The sequence below is a fragment of the Anarhichas minor genome, unplaced genomic scaffold (genome assembly GCF_050575085.1).
Source record: "Anarhichas minor isolate MPS153535 unplaced genomic scaffold, ASM5057508v1 ptg000024l, whole genome shotgun sequence".
Classification (NCBI taxonomy): domain Eukaryota; kingdom Metazoa; phylum Chordata; class Actinopteri; order Perciformes; family Anarhichadidae; genus Anarhichas; species Anarhichas minor.
Genome location: NW_027466470.1, coordinates 16068304 through 16094129, shown reverse-complemented (window position 1 = coordinate 16094129; position 25826 = coordinate 16068304). Strand labels below are relative to the sequence as shown.

The 25826-nt window shown below is 43.6% G+C and overlaps 2 protein-coding genes across 2 annotated transcripts; one reads left to right on the top strand and one right to left on the bottom strand.

Moving 5' to 3' along the window:
* Nucleotides 1-4388: 4388 nt before the first annotated feature.
* Nucleotides 4389-6625, bottom strand: LOC142956327 (zona pellucida sperm-binding protein 4-like). The gene is made up of 8 exons (XM_076097856.1): nucleotides 6349-6625; nucleotides 6046-6233; nucleotides 5743-5840; nucleotides 5488-5645; nucleotides 5214-5406; nucleotides 4976-5123; nucleotides 4792-4867; nucleotides 4389-4480 (listed from the first exon to the last, which is right to left on the bottom strand). Exons 1-8 carry the CDS (start codon nucleotides 6623-6625, stop codon nucleotides 4389-4391), a joined length of 1230 nt encoding a protein of 409 aa, XP_075953971.1.
* Nucleotides 6626-7035: 410 nt separating this feature from the next.
* Nucleotides 7036-25476, top strand: clcn2a (chloride channel, voltage-sensitive 2a). Its single transcript, XM_076097926.1, has 24 exons — nucleotides 7036-7204; nucleotides 11295-11426; nucleotides 12339-12467; nucleotides 12853-12986; nucleotides 13347-13427; nucleotides 15108-15131; nucleotides 15656-15734; nucleotides 16006-16131; nucleotides 16540-16624; nucleotides 17045-17146; nucleotides 17880-17982; nucleotides 19024-19179; nucleotides 19258-19327; nucleotides 19427-19537; nucleotides 20030-20243; nucleotides 20410-20543; nucleotides 21123-21361; nucleotides 21684-21795; nucleotides 22005-22051; nucleotides 23113-23184; nucleotides 23601-23639; nucleotides 23728-23832; nucleotides 24753-24839; nucleotides 24967-25476. Exons 1-24 carry the CDS (start codon nucleotides 7036-7038, stop codon nucleotides 25474-25476), a joined length of 3060 nt encoding a protein of 1019 aa, XP_075954041.1.
* The last annotated feature ends 350 nt before the right edge of the window (nucleotides 25477-25826 follow it).

Below are 25826 nucleotides of genomic sequence, written 5' to 3'. Positions count from 1 at the left end.
TATTACTGAATATTAGTAGTATTTGGGATGCAGATAAGCAGCCTTTTAATGCTGCAGTTGGTCGATGTGGAAATCATTTGAACTACTTGATACACAGTTGGGTAGTTTATTCTAACAATGCATCATAGTTCAATTACCGTATGTTTTGTATGTAAAAGTAACTAGTTGGCTATATCTGACTGAAAGGACTACAACTATTACTTATTCTTGATTTTAAAAAAAGATCAAATTTAGCTACAAAATGGCAGTGGTGAAAAATGCTCATCGCAACTTACCCGGAGCAAATACAAGCTGAAAATCCTTCCTTTTGAAAAGCTAGAACCAGAAAAGTATTCTAACGATTGATCAATTCTGAAGATAGGTGCAGATTCATTTTCTGTTGATCGACTAATTGATTAATCGCTTACTTGGTTCAGATATTCTGTCAAAATAAATATGACGGAATAAAAAGTTCATGCTTTGTTCTGGAATGAGGAAAATATATGCAGCGTCTCCGCTAACCGCAGAGTTGGCGGTTTTGATGTCGACATGACCTTGAGCGAGACGCTGTTGAATCCAGTTTCTCCTGATGGAAGGAAGCGGCTGCCATCCGTACGTGCAAGCAGCATGAAATGGAAACAACGATGTCACTCAAAATTGCACTTTAGCAGTTTAAATTCCAGTACTTAAATCTTGCTACTAAAAGTGTAAATGTTGCCATTTTCTATACATGGTGTCTGCATGGTTTATGTTCACAAAGGCAGACTTTTAGCGTGTTTATTTCCCTGTTCTGACTCCCGTGTGAGGCTCATTTGAAACCTGTTGCAAACGTAATCTTCGTGGATGCGTGTCATGACGTCCGTAAAACAACCAGCTCCTCCCTTCAAGTCTGTTTCTGACAAGACGTCAGCAGCTCGATCCTTCAGTCTCACTGACATCACCTTCTCCCAACCGCCCTCCCCCATCCTTTGTGCTGCCTCCCACTTGATCAGAGTGTGTGTTGGTGTATTTTTTTTTTTTTTTTTACTGGGTGCACAGGGTTTGCTCGACAGCATCAAGGTTTTTCATGTTTATTTCACTGTGTGTGTTTGCGTGTATATGTGTGTGTGTGTGTGAGAGCACTGACTCATCTATTCTAAAAGCAGCCCAGCTACCTATATTAATGTAAACGTAGACTGCGGGATGAGTCAAATGTGTCACTTCCCCCTCTAATTCAATTTTCAACGTTGCCCTTGGAGGCTTGATGACTCAGGTTAGCCCGAGTGCTTTAGTCCTCCTGTTGTTCCCCTGGTCTCATCAATACACACTCAGCACACGTTTAGTGTAATTGTGTTGTTTAGTTAGAGTTTAAGTGTGTGATACATACATCTTTCCCTCTGCAGTGAGGGGCCCGCTTCACTACAAAACAGAAGAGATTAAAGTCTTATGAATATTTATTAGTAAAAAAGGACGAGAGTTTTAGATGTTCAAGCTTTCTTCGTTAAGAGTGTCAAATATTTGTCCTTGCTGTCTCCTTACAATGAATAAATTATCCTACAGTGCCTCCTTGGGAGTAGCTGAATAATAACAAACTTTGTTTAAATTTTTTTTTATCTCATCTGTCGTGCGAGGCTTGCACACGGTCCGACTGAGAAAGGCGGCAAAGTGAGTGATGTGGCAGTAAAGTGGGGGGTCTGATGCAGTGGAAAGTGGGCGGACTAGTGGTGCTCTCTGCGGTTTTGCTGGAAGGCTCTCATCGGGTAGGTAGGTGAACTTGTGCAGTAAGTAGTGCTGTAGAGGGACGTGTAATTGCTCTCGGAGAGCTGGTAGTGATGATGGTGCTGCCATTGTTCTGTACGTAGAAGTGTGTGTGCAACACAGCCAGTCCGATACCGGATGTGATATCTCAGGAACGCCTGGAGGGAATTTCATCACGTCCCACACAAACGTCCACCTGGACTCAAGTATGAACTGATTAGAATTTGGCAGTCATAGGTCACCGTTACCTCACGAAACACGTTTTGGGCCGTAATTCATGTGGTAATTATGACAATTTCCCACAAATGTCTCAAAGGATAAAATGAAGTGATGACATTTTGGATGTAAGCTGCTACTTGACTGGTCGGCCCGAGGCAACGAAACCTTGAGGGAGTAATTCTAGTTTTGTGAGATATTTGATGGCATACGTGGGCTCTGTTGGCCAAATTCACAATATTAATGCATATTTTTGTTTTATCTCAGCAGAGATGGTCATCGCCTCGTATTCTCAAAAATATCTGGACTGAACAAAAGCTGCACCTCTGAGTGGTAACGGTGCTGCAAAAGAGTCACAGGCTGCAGTTTCTCACCAGATCAAAAGTCAGTACTTTCTTCCACAGGTAGTTGGGTCTAAATAGTTCATTTGACTTTTTCCTCATTTGTTTCCAGGCGGCAACTATGAGAATTGCAGGTGACTCATTCACGATAGCTGCTGTTCCTCAACTCCACTCAGACTTCCTCTCCTTTTTGACCAAATTGTATCTTGTCCAATTGAATTAGTTAGATGAATGCGAGTTGGATTATCTTTCATCTTTTTTTACACCAGTTTATTTGTGAAATTATTTTGCGCCGAACTGGAACTCTTCTCTCTGTCGGCATTTTGGTCTCTGACAAACCAGTCAATAGCAACCTGTGGGAGGCCGGTGTTGAGCCGGTGTCGAGCGTTGTGATGTGGGAGGTAAACTGACTAATGTAGATGCAGAAGTTGGTCACGCGGGAGGTGAACTGGTTACAGATAACAGCCTATTTAACCCACATGGTCCCACCTGGTGCTCTCCCAGGGGTCCGTGCTCCAGATGGCCAGTGATTGCTTTCACACTGGCCAAAGAAAGAATCACTAACAGGCCCCGTTTATACTCCCAGTGGGTGTTTGTCTAGTGTTGGTGGGTTTGTGTGCCTCTATGCTGCGTGAAAATTTGTTTGCCAACACACAAGATTCACTAAGCAAAATCTTAATATCCTAGTGTAGTGATAAAATAAAATGGACCAGATAAGCAGGAAAACCTGTTCCTTTCTTCCATGCATTACGTCATTGGTCAATACCACATCACTGGTTTAGTTCTGGCTGGGGGCCTTTGTTGAATGCCCTCACTTTGTTTCTGCATCTCAACTGTTACTCCAGTAAAGGGAAAAAGAAAAACATAATTACTTGAAATTACACATTTGAATGCCTTATACTGAGTTTTAGAATTTACACCAAACTGATGTGAAGGTTGAGTCCCTCAAAGCTGGAATACCAAGTTTCATTGCAGCTTAAAACCGAATCCACCTCAATAGCTCTAAAGAAATGCAGACAGAAGGCTTATTTATAATTTTTCAAAACTTTTTTTTTTTTTTTTTTTTAAATACAATAGTGTAGAAAAGCCCAGTTTCACCTGAATGCCGTTAGTTTTCACTGACTAATTTGCTTAATTCTAGTATTTAGCATGCAAACCACACAGACTACACTGCATCCACCAGTTTGCTTTTAATTGACAGCATTTTTTTTTAACCAGTGGCAAAACAAATTTACATTTCACTCCACTGACATGTCCACACATCAGCAGTTAAGTGTTTGTCAGCTGGCAACCATTCCCCTGTGGTTTTCTCACCGACACACGAGGCCGTGCCGTCTGATGATGTACAGCTACGATTTGGCTTAAATGCTTCCCGGCAGGTTGGAGGTTAAAGCGGATAGAGATGAGCGCCCCCGACAGCGCGGCCGTTCTCACAGCTAGTCAGCAGCTATACTGCCGCTCAGCTTTCCCTCTGCACCTCCTGTGCATGCGAGCGAGTCTGGAGGAGTCGTGATGCCCATCTCAATGAGATGGGGGGATGGACAGGTTGGAGTGGGACAAAGAGGGAGGGGGTGCGCAGGAGAGATGTTGCAAGTTGTAGCATACAGAGAACCCTAGAAGGCCTGTTATGAAAAAATAGAGAGGGGGGGGCAGGAAGGAGACTAGCAGTGAGCCTGAAAGAGTTGTGATGCTCATCTTAATGTGGCATTAGAGAGAGCAGCGGTTGAAAAGGTAAAGAGATGTACCTCATGCTGTAACACCTGTACTGTAAAACTGGTTTAGTGTAAGTGCAACATTTCCCCAACACCTCTCAGCTTCAACCACTTTTACATTTAAGTTCTCATCACAGCTGATCACTGGCTCTGTATTATAGAGTCACATTTAAACTTTCAGTTCTCAGTTAATGCAACCTTGTGATTGCTCAGCACAAATCAAGAGGGGTTGCATTACATGCTCGTCTGTACTGCCTCTGAACAAAAGCTATCTCAGCAAAATAAAAAGGGAAAGTATAGCGAGTGACCTTCAATTAACAACTCAACCAAGACCAAATTGTAAGCATGATCTTTTATTAGAAGTCAGCAAGTGGAATCATTGCTTAGATTTGGCATTTGTAGCTTATGTCCTCTGCTTAGTCAGGATCACCTCTCCGCTTGAGACCAGAGCCCTCCAATTTGAGGGAACCTTCCTCCCGGCAGCTACAGCTCTTCCTGCAAGAGAAGGATGGAAAGTGCAGCAGTCAATAGATGAGTCAAGTTTTTAAGGTGACAAATGCCAATTGTGATACATAATTAGTCAAGCCAAAATATATTTTTTTAACCCCCCCAAATTTACAATTCATAGAGTTTAATCCAGGATCGTGGCACCAATGATTTATTTGGCAGCCTGTCATGGTTTAATGAAGCTTACAGCAAGAACACTGAATTTCAACACATTGATTAAGTAACTCTGGATTGCCAAAAATTCTATAAACAAAAAAAAATAAAAAATGATATCACAATTTGTTAGTCGAGCTACTCACGTTGACGGTGGCATGACTGTTCACACCCGTATGTGCTGCTGGGATAACACACTTCTGCGGAACAATGGATGAACACCTAGAAGAGTTGGAAAGTTTCAAATTTTGTCAAGGAATTCAGATGACACTTTAAACAAAAAAACAAAACAACTAATGACTGTCATCATCAGGCCATGAATTACTGTACCGTGTCTCTCTGAGGGGCAAAGTCGCTTTGATCCACAAACGTGAACATTTTAACGATAAAACGCTTGTGGTGCGTTGGGTAACTTAGCCCAGAGGAGCCATCAACAGGCACCATGGTGGTCAGGTAACGGTCATCCTGGTTGGGACACCTGGAGCCAACAAGAGCTCATGTTGAACACAGAATTTAAAAACAGAAATTTACACAATCATTTTAGGAAAGCCTATTTTCATATATATACCCATTAATCAGAAGATCCCACTGTGGCATGCCTTCAGGATTGGGGCTGGAGGTGGCCCAGCAGTGCTCCAGGTTCAGGAAGATGTTTGGGTCAGAGCGCTCCAGGATGTTCACCTCAATGTAGACTGGTTCCCTCAGCACTTTAGTGATTGGGTAGTCTGCTTGAGTGTAGAAGGAGCTGTACGCTGCGTTTTCTGCAAGCAAGACACATCAGTTGTAGTATGGCAAAAATTCTGCAATAGCAAACATCGTTATAAGGCTGTCGTGCCGCTCACCCTCCACACATCCCTTTGTGTGACACTGTCCGTTGCCCAGTCTGAGCTGCACTCTGAGGAGTCCGGCAGCAGCGACGGGCACAGGCGGAGGAACACCAGTCACATCCATGACAAGAGCCACCACTCCTGCGCCAGAATACCGACACTGAAACAATAACCTGGGGGGGGGGGGGGGGGGGGGGAGGAGAGGACTTTTACCTCTCAGGAACCCTCAGAACCACAACACAAAATGATATCCATTTTGTACAAACTCACTCAAAATGGCTGTCCCTGGTGATAGATCCTCTGGGTCCAACTCCCACTTCATATGAGGAAGACATGTGGTTCTCGTACACCACATAATCCTCTTCGTCCTGCAAAAGACAAAAACATGGCAGACATGTAGTTTCAAGCAGATTTCTCATTTTAAACTGAATCTCTGGGTTTTGGGCATCTTGGGCCAGGGGGAAACACGTTCATGCTGGGCATTCCTCCATTTTATATTGTGAAAAGTTATTTAGTGCCAGACTTCCACCATGTTGAACTTATCACATATTAGCTAAAGCATGGACCAACTACCTTGAATGTCGTGCCACATCCAGTCACAGGGAACTGAAAGATGGCAAAAGCAGCGGTGAAGTCTACAGGGGTGCAGGGGGGATCGTTCATCTCTAGCAGGCTGACTGACTCCACATCTATTTTGGGCACAGTAGCATCTCGACCCACAACCACCACAAACTGGCCATCCCTGGTACACTGCACAGTCACTAGATGAGGGGAAAAACAACAAAAACACACGGGTGAATTTCTTAGTTGCAGCAGATATTTCACACTCACCATTTGTTTGAGAGGCACTAGAACAGCAGCAGAGTGCACAGTTACCTGCGTTCCCGTAATAGCAATGGCTCCCATCAAAACAGCAGTTTAAGTTCTCGCAGAGCTCGGTGGTGGTGTCTGGAGTCCCACACTGGATCTTGTCTCCCTGCTCAACCTGGCACTTCTCCAAGGGAGCTGCAGCTGGAGGGACGTTCGGCTGTTGCTGAGTAGGAAGAGGAGCTTGGTGTTCCTGCAGAGGCATTGACCAGTAATTCTGGGCAGTAACATCACAAGCCAAAAGAGCAACCACCACCACGCTGAACAGGCACTTGAAAAGCTCCATTGCTGTATCAGTAACTATACAATGCACCAAAGCTGCAACATAATCACCTACAGCTCTGACGCAGACTTTATACCTGATCATCATGTGTTGTTCGCTGGGAACTCCGCCTCTCATCGTTAGGAGTCAACTGTGTGGCAGCCCTGCAGAGTTAATCAGCTGGGAGCTGACAGATGAAGCTTATTGTCTGAGAAGAAGTCGTTACACTGCTGTTGTTGTTTTTTTTGGTGGGGGGGGGGAGCTGTGAGTTGCAGGCAGTGATTTGTCTGACACCTGTATACTCTGAATTTGAATTTTCGTGTGTTTAAACAAGATGACTATCTTCACCTTGATCCAACACTGTATTTCTTTCACTGCCTCCCACTTGCGCCGACCGTATACAAGCTGTCTTTTTCTGTCTTTCACGCACGCAGATGTACGGGCGGTACACCCAGGAGCTGGGTGTGTATGCCAAGGAGGAAGCGGCCCGCCTACGGGACGGAGGAGTGCGGGACGGCGGAGGACTGCGGAGGAGCACCAGTGTTCGCAGTCGTGCTGCAGAGCTGCTGGAGTACGAGAAGGACCCCTGTGCAAAGTGCCATTGTAAGTGGTGAATCGCACGGACAAAGTGTGCAGGGGGTTGTAGTGCTCATGTTGCGAACTTCAGACCACAACAGTGTTCAATGCACACAAACAAAGTGGATTTGATTTGTGTGTGTGTGTGTGTGTGTGTGTGTGTGTGAGATTGTAGCTCTCCAGCATGTGTGAAAGTTGTGTGAAAACATTGACTTCTTAAAGCACAGCAGAGTGGCTACCTGACACAAGGGAGCAGGAGAGGATGTGAACACGATTAAACGTGACCGGTCTGAGCAATGACCTCCAGCCAAGGAGGGCTCAATGTCAGACAAAGACAGCCCCCTCTGCTGTGTCTGTGTGTGTGTATTTTTGTTTGTGTGAGCAGAACTCTGATCTGAACTGTCAGATTATTTTATATCTCATCTTCCCAGATGACTGCAGATCAGGGAGTGGCACCAGAAGAGAGCTCCACTTCAGATAATATAATACAATATAAAGGCGTGACGGATCCTCACTGGGTGTCTTATATGTACTTTATTTAACCTTCATTGCAAGTCATGAGAGCAGCCAATGCATTTCTTTAAGGGTCAGTTCACCCAAATTGAAACATTAGAACTCCTTTGCGGTGTAGAAATAGTTCCCATAAAATCAATTCACGCTGATGTCTGCGGATCATCCGCAGTAACAAGGACACTGCTTTTGGAAAGACGCGTTGCAATGTCATTCCTCAATGCGGTGAGTTCCAAAAATTAAATTCCTATCTCCTGGTGGTTGAAACTTCAAATCAACGACATAAAACCCAAATTATATACCTGGTTAGATAATACTAGAGAGAATTAAGAATTGTTTGTGTGTGTGTGTGTGTGTGTGTGTGTGTGTGTGTGTGTGTGTGTGTGTGTGTGTGTGTGTGTGTGTGTGTGTGTGTGGTTTGAGCGCCAATGTGTAGTCCATTATCCAATAACATTACAATAATAATCCTGAATCTAATCTTTTTTATGTGAAAATGTGCTGGCTTTCTTAGCAAACTAGGTATCTTTGGGGGTTTTTAGGGGTTTAAATATGCTGGGATAGATTAGGTTGAACTGATCACTTTTATAAACAAAAATCAACTCATAAAATCTTAAAACATATTTGATTCTCTCAGTAAAAGTGTGAAAGGGAGAGAAAGGCAGTCTTGTTTTCACACGTGTTTGCACAAGTGAGCCAACGTGGCTGTTATCCGCGACCGCTTTCTGTGCCGTTTCGCCCTTGTGACTAGTGATCTGATTAAAGCTCGATACATCGCGCCATAGGTCACTACAGCGTCCCCAGCCTCGCTCTTCCTCCACCATAATGGAAGCCATTTAACACAATCACTCTCAAATCAGGAGCCAGCCAGAGTGATTTGTGTGCTCGCTGTCTGTGTGCCGTGTGCTCGTAGATCAAGCCGTGCTTGTATTTTTAGACTCGTCTTTAGATAGATGCTCCGGCTCGACGGGCACTGCTGCTGTCCTGTTAAGTAATGTGTGCGGAGAGAACCTTTTCAGATTTGGAAGTAGGAGTTTTACTGTTTTTTTTCCCCCCTCTCATATATCTGTGTGGGAACAGCAGCTCCGTGGGTGATGGACTAAGAGTGTGTGCGCCTCTGTTCAGATCAGTAACTGGAGCCGCAGCTTTTGAACAAGGCAGCCTACACATTGCAGCCAAGGGCTCTGAGACCGGTCGTGATGGAGAGCTAAAGACATGCGCTGCCTTTTTTATTTTGACTCACAGAGTGAATCTTTTTTTGGGGGGATTGTAGAGCCGACGTTATATCCTCCCAGGAACGGCATCATCGTGTATTATGTCACGTTACGCATTCAGCGGCTTTGCACCTTGTTGAACATACTGTTTAAAGGTGGAACACCTCCTGCATATTTTTAGTATTGTTCCTGATTTACAGCTAGTTGGCTTCAGGTGATGGAATGCAGGACTAGCAGAGGTGGGGAGAACATTTCTGGCGGTGTGATTTTCTTTTTTATAACGAGATCAGGAGAAGACATCTGTGATCTCCACTGAGCCTCCGGATGTGAGCGAGAGCCAAGATGCACACGGAAGTACGTGGCTTTGCAGGTGCCAGACGAGATGTGTGTGTATGTGAGATAGAGAAAGAGAGAGAGAGAGAGAGAGAGACAGGAATAAAGAAAGAGAAGCTATGGGATTGTGAATTTCCTCAGCTTCGTCCAGTGACCTGTGAAATAACAATGAAAGATCCAGTGAAGAACATGGCAGTCCAATCTGCACAGATAGATTCACCTTTAAATATTTCTCTCAGACATGTTTCTTTTATCTTTTTTAAACTTAAAAACAGTGTCCACTGTGTGATGGGTTTGTCTGCACATGACTGCGTTTGTATGCGTACGTCCTCTGTTGGCACCTTACCGTCCAGCAGGTGGCCTGACGTCCCGGGCAGCTCGCCACGTCATGCACACAGTTGTGCTCCACCTCCCGCAGGACAGTCAGCATCCCTGCCTGACCCGAATCCTGCACCAGAAAAAGACTGCTGCAATGTCTGTCTTTTTCCCATTCATTTATATTGTTTATTATGTCTGTGCAGTCGCAATGTCATTCAAACAACAAGAAGTATTTGTGGGTATAAACATACAAACAGCATAGTCACAAATTTGACAAAGTGTAGGAAAAGAAAAGTACAATTATGAGAGTTGGAACATGTAAATATAGGGGGATAACGATGCATCTGTAAGATTGCTGTCTCATGTTCAATAGTTATTTGATTTTAGAAATAGTTTGGAGCCATTGTTCTATTTTTTTAAGTTTTTGAAACTTTCATTTCGTTTGTAAAACGTCCAGATGAAAGAGTTTAAAAGTTTAAAAAGGCCCAGTCATTTCCTGAGACACCTGGGAGCTGTAGTGTTCAGCAAAAGTCAGCCAAACAGGAATTTATTTATTTTTTTCACTCTCATCATCACATCTGTTGCTCTCTTGGTCTCTCCTAAGATGCGACAGTTTCCTCCATGGCCACTATATGACTTCCGAGCGGCAGAGTAAACGGATCAAAACAACTCGGTGCATCACGACTGTCGCACTTTTATGAAATGTGGATGTGGTAAATGTGTTAGTAGCACAGTCGAGCGTCTCTTGGGACGGGCACGTCTTTGAACGCTCTGGATGTTGAAGAGAATTCCAGGCTTTGGCAGTGTCCGCAGACGAGACAGAGAGGAAATGAGTCCAGTGATGCCTCTTTTAGCATGACCTAGCTCAGAGTTATAGATTATAATGTAATGGCAGAATTTATAAACCGTGACCCAGCTTTGTACCGTGTCTGTATTCTTTTTTTTAATTTGAGGTAGATGAAGGTAAAGCAATGCTCTCATTCTCAACACATTCGCCATTTAATAAGCTCCTTTAGTTTGTTATTGTTCTTTCAAATAGATAATATCTCTGTCCACTCTTCTCCTTGTCTTTAAATACAACATTCTTCTTTGGTCATGGGAAACTGAATCCTTTATTCACTCTTATGAATGTTCTCATTATAATTGGGCAATATAGATAAAATCACAAAAGTGACACACAGCCTGATATCGCTCATTTAACAAATGTAGTCATATTTTAAATTGAGAGACCATAGATAAAATGAACCACACACTCATGTATCTTTTTGGCTAATCTGCTTAATTAAATACCTGACAATTGTTCATTGATGCCAAAATACTTCCATGCATCAGCGCCTTATCCTTGAACACATTGCTTGTACTGGCATCATTTAGCTGGAGATGTTAAAGACAGCGGCGCGCTATCACAAGTGTATATCAAATGTATGTTGCATCGCCTAATCCTTCCTTGCATTTATATCTTTACCTTTTTTGTGCTTCTTTTAAATTTCATATAAGTTGATCTGCATCGTTTTAATTTGTGTTTAAATTAAAACGATGCGCTTCTGTGGCCTAAATCCTTCCATTCATCCCTTTCTCCTCCTTCACTACATATTCATTTCTGTCTTTTCCTTCCCCTCTGACACAGCTGGTTCCTTTCATTCTCACACCCACAAATATTTTTACTTCAGTCTCTTTTCACACCTTTTAAGATTCATTTCAAGGATTTTATTTTCATGCTTTTTCCTCTGTCTCTGTGCCCTCAGTGTGTGCGTCTCGCTGCCAGAAGTTCCTGATTTCGCGGGTGGGGGAGGACTGGATCTTCCTCATTCTGCTGGGGCTGCTCATGGCTCTGGTCAGCTGGGTCATGGACTACGCCATCGCCTTCTGCCAAGAAGGTGAGACACAGAGAGAGAGACACAGAGACACAGAGAGAGAGACAGAGACACAGAGAGATAGAGACACAGAGAGAGAGAGAGACAGAGACACAGAGAGAGAGAGAGACAGAGACACAGAGAGAGAGAGAGACAGAGACACAGAGAGAGAGAGAGAGAGAGAGACACAGAGACACAGAGAGAGAGAGAGAGACACAGAGAGACAGAGACACAGAGAGAGAGAGAGAGAGAGAGACACAGAGAGAGAGAGAGACAGAGACACAGAGAGAGAGAGAGAGACACAGAGAGAGACAGAGAGACAGAGACACAGAGAGAGAGACAGAGACACAGAGAGAGAGAGAGAGAGAGAGACACAGAGAGAGAGAGAGACAGAGACACAGAGAGAGAGAGAGAGACACAGAGAGAGACAGAGAGACAGAGACACAGAGAGAGAGACAGAGACACAGAGAGAGAGAGAGAGGAAAGACTGCGGTGAATGAAGGGCTGCTCTCACAGAGGCAGGAAAGTATTAATGAGCCATGCTTTACAGCAAACAGCTGTAAATGGTAAATAATAACACAAATTGTGGCAGAATTATATTAATCTTGCGCTTATGTCTTTCATTAGGATTTAAAGGATCAATAAATACCATTTTTACTTACACATAGCATCAAATGCATCAATCATAACGCAAAAAAGAAAATCCTCTGAAATGATTAACCTGTAATGCAACACATCCCGATAGAGATAACTTTGTGGTGTGTGAATAAGACAGAGAAGGGAGGTCAAAGGGCATTAATGAAGAGCAGAGGAATCGGGTGAATCTATTCACAACAGATAAATCATGTTAGACGGGGAAACTGGCTGTTAAATGCTTTAGTTTTCTACCGCATTATACTGAGATGAAGTTGTGTGTGTCTGTGTGTGTGTGTGTAGCACAGAAGTGGATGTATGGTGGACTGGACAGCAACATGCTTCTGCAGTACATCGCTTGGGTCACCTACCCTGTAGTGCTCATCACTTTCTCAGCAGGATTCACACAGATACTGGCACCTCAGGCTGTGGGTAAGACATACACACACACACACGAACACACACACACATACATACATTTCAACTATTGATGCACAAACACATGTATTCATGTCTCTAATTCCTGGTCATATTTCTGTTTGTATAATGTCATTGGCTCTGTAATGCAGCATATGGTCCTCCAAGGACACGTGCTGTCCGTGTCGTAGTGGTCACGTCATGCAGTATAGCTGTGATGAGATGTGCATACAGAAAACTATATGAATATCAATCAGTTCTTCCCCTTCACCCCCCCCCCCCCCCCCCGCTCTTAATTTATTCCCCTTATCCTTTTTTCTCTGTAATTTCTTCCTTTCAACTCGTCTTTTCTCTCCTCTCCATCATCCGACCCGACGTCTCTTTCCTTTTCATTTCCCAGGTTCAGGTATTCCTGAGATGAAGACCATACTGAGGGGGGTGGTCCTGAAGGAGTACCTGACGTTTAAGACGTTCGTGGCCAAAGTCATCGGTCTGACCTGCGCTCTGGGCAGCGGGATGCCTCTGGGAAAGGAGGTAGAGGGTTTCTTTTTTTCCCTCATCTCTCTCCATCACAGTCTCTTGGGCTGCACAAATTACACATGACAGATGGCTTTGACAATTTTTCGAAGTTTCCTGTCGGGCAGGATTTAATCATCTTGCTGCTTCTAGTCTCATTAAAGTCGCTGCTGGGAAAATAAAAAAGTGATTTGCTACTAATAACGCTGGCGTTTCCCCATTCGGGAGGTTCTAAAGTTGTTTGAATCTGAATCTGAGCAGGCGTTAATCGATTTTGAGTAATGCCCCTGAACTCGAGTACAGCATGCTCTACTAGAATGTGCTTTCAGTCATATCCTGTCTGCTAACATCCTAATCTCTCTCCGTCCTCTCCCTCAGGGACCCTTTGTTCATGTTGCCAGTCTGTGCGCCGCTCTCCTGAGCAAATTTTTGGCTCCTCTTTTCGGCGGGATTTACACGGTGAGGACAGCGACCACATTTACAAAAAGAAATGCAGATTTCCTGATGCCCAAAGTTAAACCTGTATGAGTTATTGAACCTTTGTTCATTATGTCTCTAACTGGAACATTCAGCATCAACTAATCTGATGATTTAATCCCTCAGAGATTAAATCAATGAGGAGTCTTAGTGAACATACCATTATATTTATGTCGTTGGTGGTGCTCTCGACACTCAATTATTAAGAAATATTGATCATGTTTCATTCACTATGTTCAAATTCAGTGACAACAAATTCACCAATCCAGCATCACATGACAGATTGCAGTTTTAAAGAATTTTAAAGAATTATGTCCAAGAGTGACACAAGAACTTCACTTTCATGCTTTCACCTGTACGTTAAAGGGTAAATCCACTTAAGGGTGCCGTACTTTGAAACATCTATGGTCAGACTTTCCAGACTTTCTTTTTTGCGTAGCTGCTTCTCACTAATCGGCCTCATCTACTTGTGCGTCATGCTTTTTCAGAATGAAAGATCAATCTGAACTTTTGCCAAATTATCAAAAGTCCACTGAAATATAAAATAAAGGCATTTTGATTCCATATTACAGTGTGAAAGTTTAGAGAGGCAGCACACACACACACACACACACACACACACACACACACACACACACACACACACACACACACACAGGGTAATCACATGCTACAAAGGTTTCCATATTTAATCGGGTTCAGAGCAGTTACATGGTGCATAATCACCAAGAATCAAGTGCATCTTTTTCTTTTTTTTTCAACCTTTATAAATCCAGGAAAGTTTCATTATGACCAAAGCTATCTTTTACAAGATTCCACTATTTACACACATTTACATCAGGGAGCTGCCCACTAAAACAGCCGCTGAGCGTTAAGTAATCTATGCAGGGACCATCACATCACAAGCCCACCTCTTACTTAAATTGGAAATACTGTATCTCAACATGACATCTCGTTGTCTATGTTGAACCAGTTACAGTTATTATAATATAGATTTTTTTTCACTGATTTGAAGTATTGCATGGTAGATTTTAACCTTTGATCCTTCCACATTGTAAAGAAGGGGTCAAAATAGTTGCTGAGAAGAAATGAGAATGGGCAACATTTACCCACATGGGAGGATTTCCTTCATCTTTGTGTCTTTTCCTTCGGTCCTCAAAAGGTGCGAAGCTGCAAGAAAAACACACACAATCAACGTTATTCTTCAAAATCTCGGTGTTTTACTTGACTCTCTGCCGTTCCCCAGGACACACTCTCACCTCCACTTATGTGAGACCACACGCTCGGCTTCTGCCTATTTCTGCAGCGGACAGTGGGCTATGCTTCTCCTCCATGTGCCAGCAGCACCATCATCACCACCATCAGTACGGGGGAAGATAGACCGCAGTGATGAGGAGGACGAGAAACTCATGTCAGCACAGTTAGAAAAGACTGAAATAGTCCAGGTGTCGACTGTGCAGCCGTTAAACATAACCAGTCTGGGGAAAATGTTAATTCAGTTCACTGCCGGTGTTTGCTGAAGCTCATTCTCCGCTTGTTTGATTTTGTGTGGTTGGGATAATAAGTTGGCTGTCCTCCAGGAGCAGAAATAAAAGGTAACCTCTACACTCACACATATTTTTGTCTCTTTGTGCCCCCCCCCCTCCACTTTGACTGCTAAAGGAAGAGCCCTTTGAGGGAAGCAAGGTATGAAACGCACGAGACAGATAGTTTCTTTATTGCCAATTCCATCAACATTAATAACCCATGCTGTCCATCTCAGAAGCAGAGAGAGATTGATGCTTTTCCATTTGTCTGCGCTGTTTGATTCTGTTCAGTGAACCGTCAGAGCGAGGCATCGATCTGCGCCGTCTTTGCTTCTACACAAACATGTCATTCCCATGATTTCATCACTCAATCCTGGGTTTTTTAATTATGGCCGCAAATATTATATATAATATATAGATGTTGAATGTGCAAAATGTACAGCAGCTTTAAAGCGAAACTGTTGCATTTGTAAACAGTTGGTGAATTTGTTTTTTCATAAGATATGCATTTGTCGTGTATTGCGTGTTTGTGGCATTTGCACGTCCATGTACACCTGTTGGAATGTGAGTGTGTGCGTGTGTGTATTTGCTTGAATGCATGGCTGTGTGTGTGTGTGTGTGTGTGTGTGTGTGTGTGTGTGTGTCTGTGTCTACCTGTGTGTATATCTGATTCTTGTTGGACAGAACGAGCTGAGGAACACAGAGATGCTGTCGGCTGCCTGTGCAGTGGGTGTGGGCTGCTGCTTCGCTGCCCCTATTGGAGGTAAGACAACATGGCTGCAGCCTCTGATTGAATGCTATCTAATTATGGTAGATAATTACGGGAGCTAATTGGATGGGGGGAATACTTACCCCGCTAGGAGGAGAGTGGTTGCCAATTTCTGTCAGTCCGTCTGTCTAATGTTGCAACTATTTTCTACATCCTTGGATCTTTCTTGGATGTTCAAATTTCCCCATTTGGCCATTTTCCATGATGGCCGTTCCAATCTTTTCTTGAATAACATCCCCGAGTGTGTTTTGTTTGTGTGGTGCAGGGGTGCTGTTCAGTATTGAGGTCACTTCTACGTTTTTTGCCGTGAGGAACTACTGGAGGGGCTTCTTTGCCGCCACCTTCAGTGCCTTCATATTCAGAGTGCTGGCGGTGTGGAACCAGGAGGAAGGTCAGGGACAAATTATTTGTTTATCAAAGACAAAAGTCCACATTTTTAATAACAGTTTTCTGCTTTGTGTACCTGGGTGTGTTTTGTGACTTTGCAATAGTGTGTTTTTTCAGTTGTCTGGATGGATAATAAATAAGATCTCATTCAATTAGATCTGGAAAAAGTTAGATAATTTAGTTTTAGTTTAATCATACCTTATATGTTATTAATAACTTCAATGGAACATGGGCTAATATTAATATCTAAAGCCCCCATGTGTACAATTTTGTGTCACAGAATGAGTATATTGTTCTAATCATTTGGTGTCCAATCCCATTTAAAGTTCAGTGTAATACATCTGCATCTGTAACAAAAAGACATATTGCTGTGAAGTCTACACAGAGTGACACCAGTCCTCTTCTTCCTCAGAGACCATCACTGCTCTCTTTAAGACCCGTTTCCGTCTCGACTTCCCGTTTGACCTTCAGGAGCTGCCGGCGTTTGCCATCCTCGGGTGAGCATGTTTCCCCCGGACTGACGCCACATTACACTGATCCCAGGAGCAGTTCGGCGCCCGAAGGGACCTGAAACTCAGTCTCTTTCTCTGTAGTCTCGTCCTGGTCACATTCACATTCCAGTCTGAAGGTTGATTTGTATTCAATGAACGAGGCATGAAATTAACTTCTTACTCTGCTGATTACAAGTAGAGACTGTGTCGACATCTTCGCGTGCCAAATTCGATTTGTTTGATGCCAATACGTTTTACTGGAGAAAAACAAGAAATTAACATTGGTTGGCTTCCGGTAAAGTGACTTTACCAGGCGCAATAAAATATAAAATTGTATTTCAGTGTGAGTGCTTTGCAGTGTAGCTGGTTTTGTTCTTGTGTTTCACCTTCAACAGACCAAACACGTGTGTCTTTGTCTGTCTGCAGGATTGCCTGTGGTTTTGGTGGTGCTCTGTTTGTCTACCTGAACCGGCATATTGTAGAGTGCATGAGGAAACAGAAGACTATTAACAAGTTCTTGCTGAGGAAGTGAGTATCTGACTCCTGATGTCGCACAGAACATTTACACTTCTGGGGATTGACATTTTTGGGAAACTGTACTTATTCGCTTTCTTGCCGAGAGTCAGATGAGAGGATCGATAGACTCTCGTGTCTGTACAGTCGGTACGTATGAAGCTACAGCCAGCAGACGGTTAGCTTAGCTTAGCATGGACCAGCTAGACAGAAACAGCTAGCCTGGCTCAACTTGTCATTGTTACAAGCAAACAAGATATAATGTGGTAATTAGTGAGCTTTAGAAATGCTGGTAGGGGGATGTAGTGACTTTTGGATAGATTCAGGCTAGCTGTTACCCCAGTCTTTATGCTAAGCTAAGCTAACTGACTGTCGGCTGTAGCTATAGGGGCATCAATCTTCTCATCGAACCCCCGGCAAGAAAGCGAATATTCATATTTACCTAAAATAAATATTAATCAATATTCAAGCTGCATCTTGAGAAGCCACATTTTAACCGTTTAAACTGTAGCTAAACCTCAAAAGGATCTAAATCTGGCTCATGTGCCCCTAAATTTGTGTTTAACATGGGCTTGGTGTCTTCTGTCACAAAGTTAACATAATATTTGGAGATGTAGGTAAAGTCCTCGTATGAATTGTTTCAGTTTCACACATCACAGGGAGGTATTTATGGTCTTTCCATCCTCACCACCCAGAAATCAAGCATGCACATACAGTGTGACAAGCACACCCATTAATGACCCCGCAGTCCATCTCTTCCTGTCAGGCGTCTGGTGTATCCCGCACTCGTCACCCTGCTGGTCTCCACTCTCACGTTCCCCCCGGGCTTCGGGCAGTTCATGGCCGGACAGGTGAGAAAATACTTTCATGCTCTTCAGACACCGTTGTTAGATGATTGATGGTCATTTTAGACGAAGGGAGAGTTGGCGTCAGGTTGTGTATCATTTTGTGCTCCTCTTATTTGATAGCACAAAGCTGTCCAATAGCTGCCATGTTTCCCGATGTGGATAAAGACAAAAACAAAACCTTTTTTACTTCATCTTTTGCACAAATGCAACAGAAAACCTTTTGTTTATTGTCAAAGTCTTAGTGTCATTTTATATTTAGGGTTTTCCACTCATGCTTCTTAATAACTTGCTTGATACAACTCTGCAGAATTTGTGCAAAAGAAACAATAAAGAAAAAAGCCTCTGGTTCAGATGAAGTGGATGCAGACACTTTGTTCTGCCACTGGAAACGTCTGACAATTGACACAACAAAGTGAAATGTAGTTTGAGCTTTTCTTCTCTTGAGAGATGCAGAGAACACAATTTTTGTGCTGCTGTTGCCTGTGCACCTGCCGCACTTCACAATCGTCCTGCGTAACAAGCCATTAAGATTTATTTTGGGCCTTTCAGACTGTCAAAAGAAGAAAGATGAACATCCGCTCGCGAGCTGAGAGGATACCTATTATTTGTCCTGTGCAGTTTTACAGGCAGCGGTGCTCATTTATTGAAAGAAATCCTGACACAAAACAGAATAAAACAAGTTGCTGAACTGGCATCAAGAAAGTTGCACTTGTTTCTCGACAACATTTGAAAGATTTAGGTCAATAACATCAGTATGTTTGCAGTGCACAAGTTACAAAACTCGAAATCCATTCAAAATACTTTATTTCATCAGGATAATCCACTCAGTATCATAATGCTATCACGAGGAGACTCCTGGGAGTTATTGAAAACAAACATTTCAATAAAACAATTAAATAATATCAACCAGTAGCATCAAATTTTCAGTAGATTTCCAGTAGACGTAGATCTCAACACAGCCTTTTGCTGATGACCTTTGAGGTCAGGTACGGCGGAATAACAAACAGACATTCAGACGACTTCTCTCTCATGTCGACCCGTCAGCTGACGCAGCACGAGTCTCTGGTCGCGCTGTTCGACAACCGAACATGGTGCCGCCAGGGCGTGGCGGAGGAGTTCGACTACATCAGCCACCACCACGCCTGGAAACACCCACAGGTCAACGTCTTCATCACACTCATCCTCTTCATCGTCATGAAGGTAGGCCTTTTCGACATATGTCCGTAAAATGTGTTTGGTTTGATGGACTTGTCGTGACGCTCTGTCTCTCTGTCTCAGTTCTGGATGTCCGCTGTGGCCACCACCATGCCTGTTCCATGCGGGGCCTTCATGCCAGTTTTTCTTATTGGTGAATGAAAATCCACTGTGTTTTCTAATGTCTTTACTGCAATGAAGAGAAAGAAGCCCTTTAAGTAACGTCTTCTATCTGTGTGTGTGTGACGAACAGGCGCAGCATTTGGAAGACTTGTCGGAGAGATCATGGCAACTATGTTTCCTGATGGCATACATGCTGACGGCAGCGTGTATCCCATAGTTCCCGGTGGTTATGCTGTAGTTGGTGAGTTCTTTCACCCGCTGTACTTTAATTCACCATTTTGTGTCTTATTTGCCTTGATAATTCCCAGGCACTCTTCAATTTTCCTGTGTGGTTGAAATCGTCCCCGCTGTAAAGCTGCAGCCGTTTTTATCCCTTCATGCCAGCTTAGAGGATGTGACTGATGAAATCTGATTCCACTTTAGTTGAACACTACATTTTGGACCGAAGGTAAAATAGGAAATCGTTCAAAATTGCCACGGTCACGACTCACTGGTTAGTGTGACAGGATGGCCCTAAATGTTGTGAATTAGAATGACTGAAAATGAAAATCTGGTTTGGATTTGCCGACTTTCAGGAAATTCTTCTCTGATTCATAACACACGGTTATTTAAACAGTCTCGTTTCGAATTGCTGTTTCGAAAAGATGCCTGATCACACACGAAATCCTCGTCTGTCCATGAATGAATTTTAAGGAGACAGAAAAAGGTTTTTCTTTAATTCCCTCCCACACAGGTGCTGCAGCGTTGTCTGGAGCAGTCACCCACACTGTATCCACAGCAGTCATCGTGTTTGAGCTGACTGGTCAGATCTCCCACATTCTGCCTGTGATGATCGCCGTGATCCTGGCCAACGCCGTGGCCCAGTCACTCCAACCGTCACTGTACGACTCCATCATCCGCATCAAGAAACTCCCTTATCTGCCTGAACTGGGCATGGGACATCAGGAGTGAGTTTGTTTTTAATGAACGCTAAAGAAAGAGTTGTCCCTGACATTTTCTTATTCTATCTTTTGTGCCCTCATTTGTTTTGTATCACCTCTCTCCCTCTCTTGCACGCACATCTCCCTGCTTCCCCCGTCCCGTCATTTCCTCCCCCCTCCTTCCATGTTTCAGGAAGTATAATATCCGTGTGGAGGACATCATGATTAGGGATGTGCGCTACATCACTCTGAACTCTTGCTATCGGGACCTGCAGGAGATGATGCTGACTGGTCAGCTCAAAACACTGGCCCTGGTTGAGTCCAGTGGTAAGTGAATTCATATTTAAATCCATCTCAGCGAGTCTCTGCCATCAACTTGATACTAGTGCAGCGATCCTGTCAGATTTCAGGAGTAGGGCTGCTGTTGTTACGATACCAGTGTAATACTTTGCGTTTCAGTACACAGTTAGACACCAACATGATAACTTAATCAATACATTACTTTCAGGAATATAAATAAGTTTCTTCTGCAAATCCTTTAAAAAAAAAGGTATTAAAAATAAACCATAGCTGTCGAATGTTATCAAGACAAGCAGTCTAAATAAAACAAACTAATTGGCAAAATTATGATTTAGGAATATGAACTGAAACTGCTGAGTCAACACCTCTCTAAAACAGCTTAAACGAAATACTGAACATTATAACCGTCTTAAAGGTAAGATTTGTTGCAGGACTCTTACATTAGACTGCATTAGTTTTGGTCTTAACGGCTTAGTGAAACTGACACAACAGTTGTTTTATGTTCCCCTCTGTGAGCTTTGTCTGCATTGCCACTTTCATCTCATTCCCTCACAAATCCCCACAAGTCACCTTTTTCTTTCTTCCTCTTCCTTCCTGCTCCTTCAGACTCCATGATCCTGCTGGGCTCCATAGAGCGACTGCAGCTCCAGTCGCTGCTCTCTCTCCAGCTGAGCCGCCTGCGGAGGCTGGAGTACCTCCGCCAGTTGGCCCAGGACAACGGCATCCACGATCACCTGCCCAGCCTGACCACCGACAGCACGCCCAGCTCCCCCTGCTCCCACATCAACTCCACCACCAACACCAGCGCTCGGCAAGCGGTCCGCTTCCTGGTGAGCACCCAACAGGTGTGAGGCAAAGTCTGGCTTGGGTTGGGTTGTATTGGTAGACTAGAGGTGGATCAGGCGCAGCATGTGTTAAGCCTGTAGCAGTAGGTAAAGGCACAGATGGAACTGTTGTGGTAAGTGTTTACTGTTAACTTTATAAATGTGCATTGTTTCTACATTAACACATGCTTTCTTTGTCTCTGTCATCTGTGCCCTTACCTGTGCTGTCCTGTGCGTTTATGTGCACGCGCCCGTATTTGCCTTTTCTGTGTTTTCTGTGGCTGTCTGTGTGTTGCATGCGCGCTTGTGTCTGGCTTCCTCTGTTAATATCTTTTCCATGTAGATCTCCACAGAGGAGTCTTCCTCCTTCAGCCCAGTGGTTTCCAATGTTCAACTTCCTCTGAAATCTGCCTTGAAAACTGTGTCCGCCATCAGCGACACAGAGACGCCAAATAGTATGTACTACTACTACTAAACAATACAAAATAAATAATGATTATTATATATATATATATATATATATATATTATATATATATAATTTTAAACAATACAAAGTCCCACTTTATAGAAAGTGGGATACTGAAAACAAACAAATTGAAAATATTCAGATTTTAAATCCAAATGAAATGAAAACAGATTTTTTGTCTTTTTTCCCCTCTGAGGCTCTCAGACCCTTTCCTGTGCTGACCAAGACAATGAGCTGCTGGAGGTGAGAAAGAGAGAGGGATCCAATATATATATATATATATATATATATATATATATATGTGTGTGTGTGTGGGTGAAAGTGTACTGTATAAATGTGACACATAGCGTATACGTGAGTGTGTGTGTGTGTGCCGTCTGTGAGCCCATGCATATGCCGTCCACCTCTTCCTCCTGCTGAAGGGCAGCATCCACCCACAGGCAGCAGGGTTTTCCTTTGTGATCTCATGCTGCGGAGTTTTGTTTCAAACACTTCTGTGAGTCATTGCCCCCTCACCACACATTCACTGCCAGTCAAACGCTTTTTGGACATCGGATATGTTAGCATTTCTGGTTACATTTTAAGTAACAGAGACCAATTTTTGTGAACGCAACATCTCAGGTACGCTTTGAGCAACTCTCCCTTCAAATTTGGCACTAATCTCCACTTGTACTTAAGGTTGAACTGATTAGAATTTGGCGGTCAAAGGTCACTGTGACCTGACAGAATACGCCATAACTAGAATTCATATGCTAATTATGACAATTTCACTTTAATGTCTGATAGGATTAAAATTATGAAGTGGTGACAGGTATTTGGTCATAAACTACATTTTTGGACAAATTAAAATAGATGGAAAGTCAAAGGATCATCAAAGTTGTTACAATTCAGACATGAATGTTTGAACAACGTTCCATGGGAATCCATTTAATAGTTGTCGATGCGTTTCGCTAGAAACCAAAAAGCTGATTTGATAACATGTGATACTGTCAGACAGTGAAATAATGCCTCAAAGTGCTCAACAAAAATGTTCAAATGTAAGGTGTTGAGCAAACCTTTCTTCTGGCAGTGTATCCATCAACCAATGTGGTATTAACATTGGGTTTCATTGCAGATTTTTGTGCCCTCACCTTCGTCCGTGGTGTAGTAATTATACCCTTTCATCAGCATTGTGCTCACATCACGGGCACTTCTCCCGGTAGAAGTCAGCCTGGGATCCCATTTTAAAATGCTAAACCTGTCCTGTTTCGCTGATGCTCTGTTAACGTTGTGCTGTGTTGATCCTCTCTCTCCCCGGCCGGAAGAGTCCGGCTGGGCCGGCTCCTCCCGACAAAAGACAACCCGGGCCCAACAAACGCGTGAGGATCTCCATGGCGGTAAGATTTTCCGCCACCTAGAGACTGTTGCTTAGTAACCGTTGCCTTGCAACACGCACGTAGCGAGTGCTCGACCAAAATATTTGTGGTGTACCAGTCAAAGCATTAGAGCGGCTGTGCAGAGAGAGAGAAAGTGCGTGTGAGAGAGAGAGAAAGTGGTAAAGGTTTAAACCAAATGCTTCATCAGCTTTCACTCTTTACTGCGTCTGGTGGTGTCATCGAGGGTTTTTGAGAGTTAGCATTGAGTTGAATTGTGTTAATAAATAATATGTTTTTCTTGGTCCTGGTTTCATTGGGATCATGCCCTCAGATCACTCCTTGTGTTGGTAGTGCACACAATGGTGTCAATCGTACTTTTTGTCTCTAAACCTGTGTGTGTTTGTATTAACAGGGACATCGTATGTTTTGTCTTTTAGGACTCTACTGAAGCGGAAGATGGCATGACCCCATCAGACGTGAGACCTTCACTGCACACGACGGAAAATATACAAAACATTAATTTTCCAACACGTTTTCATTGTCTCGTCATCTTTCTCGTTGCAGATAGCGGAGTGGGAAGAGCAGCAGCTTGACGAGCCGGTGGATTTCAAGAACTGCAAGATTGATCCTGCTCCCTTCCAGCTGGTGGAGCAAACATCTCTGCATAAGGTACAACATCAACACCCTGTCAAATGAAATCCCATTTTTTACCACAGTAGCCTATTTTCCTCATCATATGATTTTAATGTTTAACATTAAATGCCCTACGAATGTGCCAACCTTATGTGTTTTTAATTTCTCACAGTATATTTAGTAATAGTCTCATGTGGTCCTTCTGCACCAAGTGGACAAATTACCCAAACTTGATGCTTTTAACATGCAGTTTGATTGTGAGTTTAACCACTGGCTTTAACATCCTCTCTGGTTTCAACATACCAAGAACCCCTGTGGAATAACGTGAACAGTGAACATTGCCAGCCGAGCTAATGACACTTAATTATAATGCAATTCTTGACTGCTGTAATGCTTTCACTGATGCTGGGTCAGACCGATAATGGCCTGACCCGACAGACGTGGGGAAAGAGAACGTCAGGTGGAAGAGTTGCTCATTTTATCCCATGTAGTATGCAGTGGTGGAAGAAGTACTCAGATATTTTACTCAAGTAAAAGTAGCAATACCAGTACAAGTACATACTACGAAAGCATGAGCATTAAAATATACTTAAAGTACCAAAAGTAAAAGTACTCAATGTCATGTGTTCATCACTAAGATTGAGCTAATTTTAACTACTTTATTTACAAAATTTTAAGTCTACCTGTAACCATTTGGCTATCACTCTTGGGTCAGGAGCATTATACCAAATACATCACACATGCATCTGTGTGTGCTGCAGGCAAGCAATGATTGGTTGGTGTCCAAAGCCATGTCTCACAGCAAGAATGTACGACTATAGGATCGCCTAGTCTTACAGTGACCGTCTCAAAAGGGCAAAAATGTCGTGGTATAATAATTTCCATGACCCTGATCCAAAATGACGCCCCTCTCTGAGTCTGTATTCAGGCCATGACCCATCTCTCCTCCTACACAGACCCACACCATCTTCTCTCTGCTGGGTCTGGATCACGCCTATGTGACCAGCATGGGACGTCTGGTCGGAGTGGTCTCTCTCAGAGAGGTGTGCATATGTTGTTCTTCAATTGTTAAAGCTTCTGATAGAGATTTCTTTCTGTATATGATCACCATCTCTTTTCTATTCCCCGTCCTGACGTCTTTATTTCTAATGCTCTCTTTCGTTTCTCCAGCTGCGTAAGGCCATCGAGGGCTCGGTGACAGTGACTGGAGTAAAAGTGCGCCCTCCGTTGGCCAGTTTTCGCGACAGTGGGAACAGCACAAACGTATCCGAGGTAACAGAACTGCACAAGCTGTGCATCCGCCACAGGGGTCTCTCATTGCCACGGGAACCCAACCCTCCGGACGTGGCGGACCAGCCAGACCTCCCGTACAAAGAGATCCCCGTCAACTTCTCGGACCCATCGAATTTGCAGTTTGAAAGCAGCCCCGGGGACATCTCGAGTCAGGAGTTGGTGCTCCAGGAGAGCCCTTCGTTCACCGAGGACCCATCGGAGCTTACTTTTGACTGCAGCCCCTCCCACACTGAGGAATCAGAGCTGGGCTGTGACTATGACCCCCTCACCCACACTCCGGAGCAGGACGACACGGAGCAAGAACAGGGGAGTCCGTCTCTGAACAAGGACCAATCAGAACCTGAGGGAGAGGGTGTCCCCGCCCACACTGAGGATCAATCAAAATGATCAGGGGGGGGATCCATTCTGTCGCCTCATGAATGTTGACGTTTCTTACATTTGTAGAGGTCACTCTGGCCTCCAAGTCCAGCCTAGATACCCGTGTTTCTAACGTTGTTGTGGCGTGATTGAGCGAGTGAGCAGGAGTAGATGTGACATCCGTTATTGCGTTTCAAACTGTGCAAATGCCCGTTTTAAAAGATAAAGCCGGCTTTATTCTACATTTGACTTACTGTCAACGAATCCCATGAAAGGAACAAAACCAACAACTACTGACTCCCCTGTAATGTCTGTTGCTCTTTGATTCCTATTGAAGAGGCAAATCGTTAAAGCCTCCGAACACCCACACAGGTGTTTCC

Bases quoted from the DNA above. Each gene is read 5' to 3' on its own strand.
- LOC142956327 (XM_076097856.1), bottom strand. From the start codon at position 6,625: ATGGAGCTTTTCAAGTGCCTGTTCAGCGTGGTGGTGGTTGCTCTTTTG. The intron at 6,234-6,348 runs GTAACTGTGCAC...CCCCTCATCTAG, and splicing joins TTGCTATTACGGGAACGCAG to TGACTGTGCAGTGTACCAGG. The intron at 5,124-5,213 runs GTATATATATGA...TGTTGGCTCCAG, and splicing joins TGGGATCTTCTGATTAATGG to GTGTCCCAACCAGGATGACC.
- clcn2a (XM_076097926.1), top strand. From the start codon at position 7,036: ATGTACGGGCGGTACACCCAGGAGCTGGGTGTGTATGCCAAGGAGGAA. The intron at 22,052-23,112 runs GTGAGAAAGAGA...CCCGGCCGGAAG, and splicing joins AAGACAATGAGCTGCTGGAG to AGTCCGGCTGGGCCGGCTCC. The intron at 24,840-24,966 runs GTGTGCATATGT...TCGTTTCTCCAG, and splicing joins GAGTGGTCTCTCTCAGAGAG to CTGCGTAAGGCCATCGAGGG.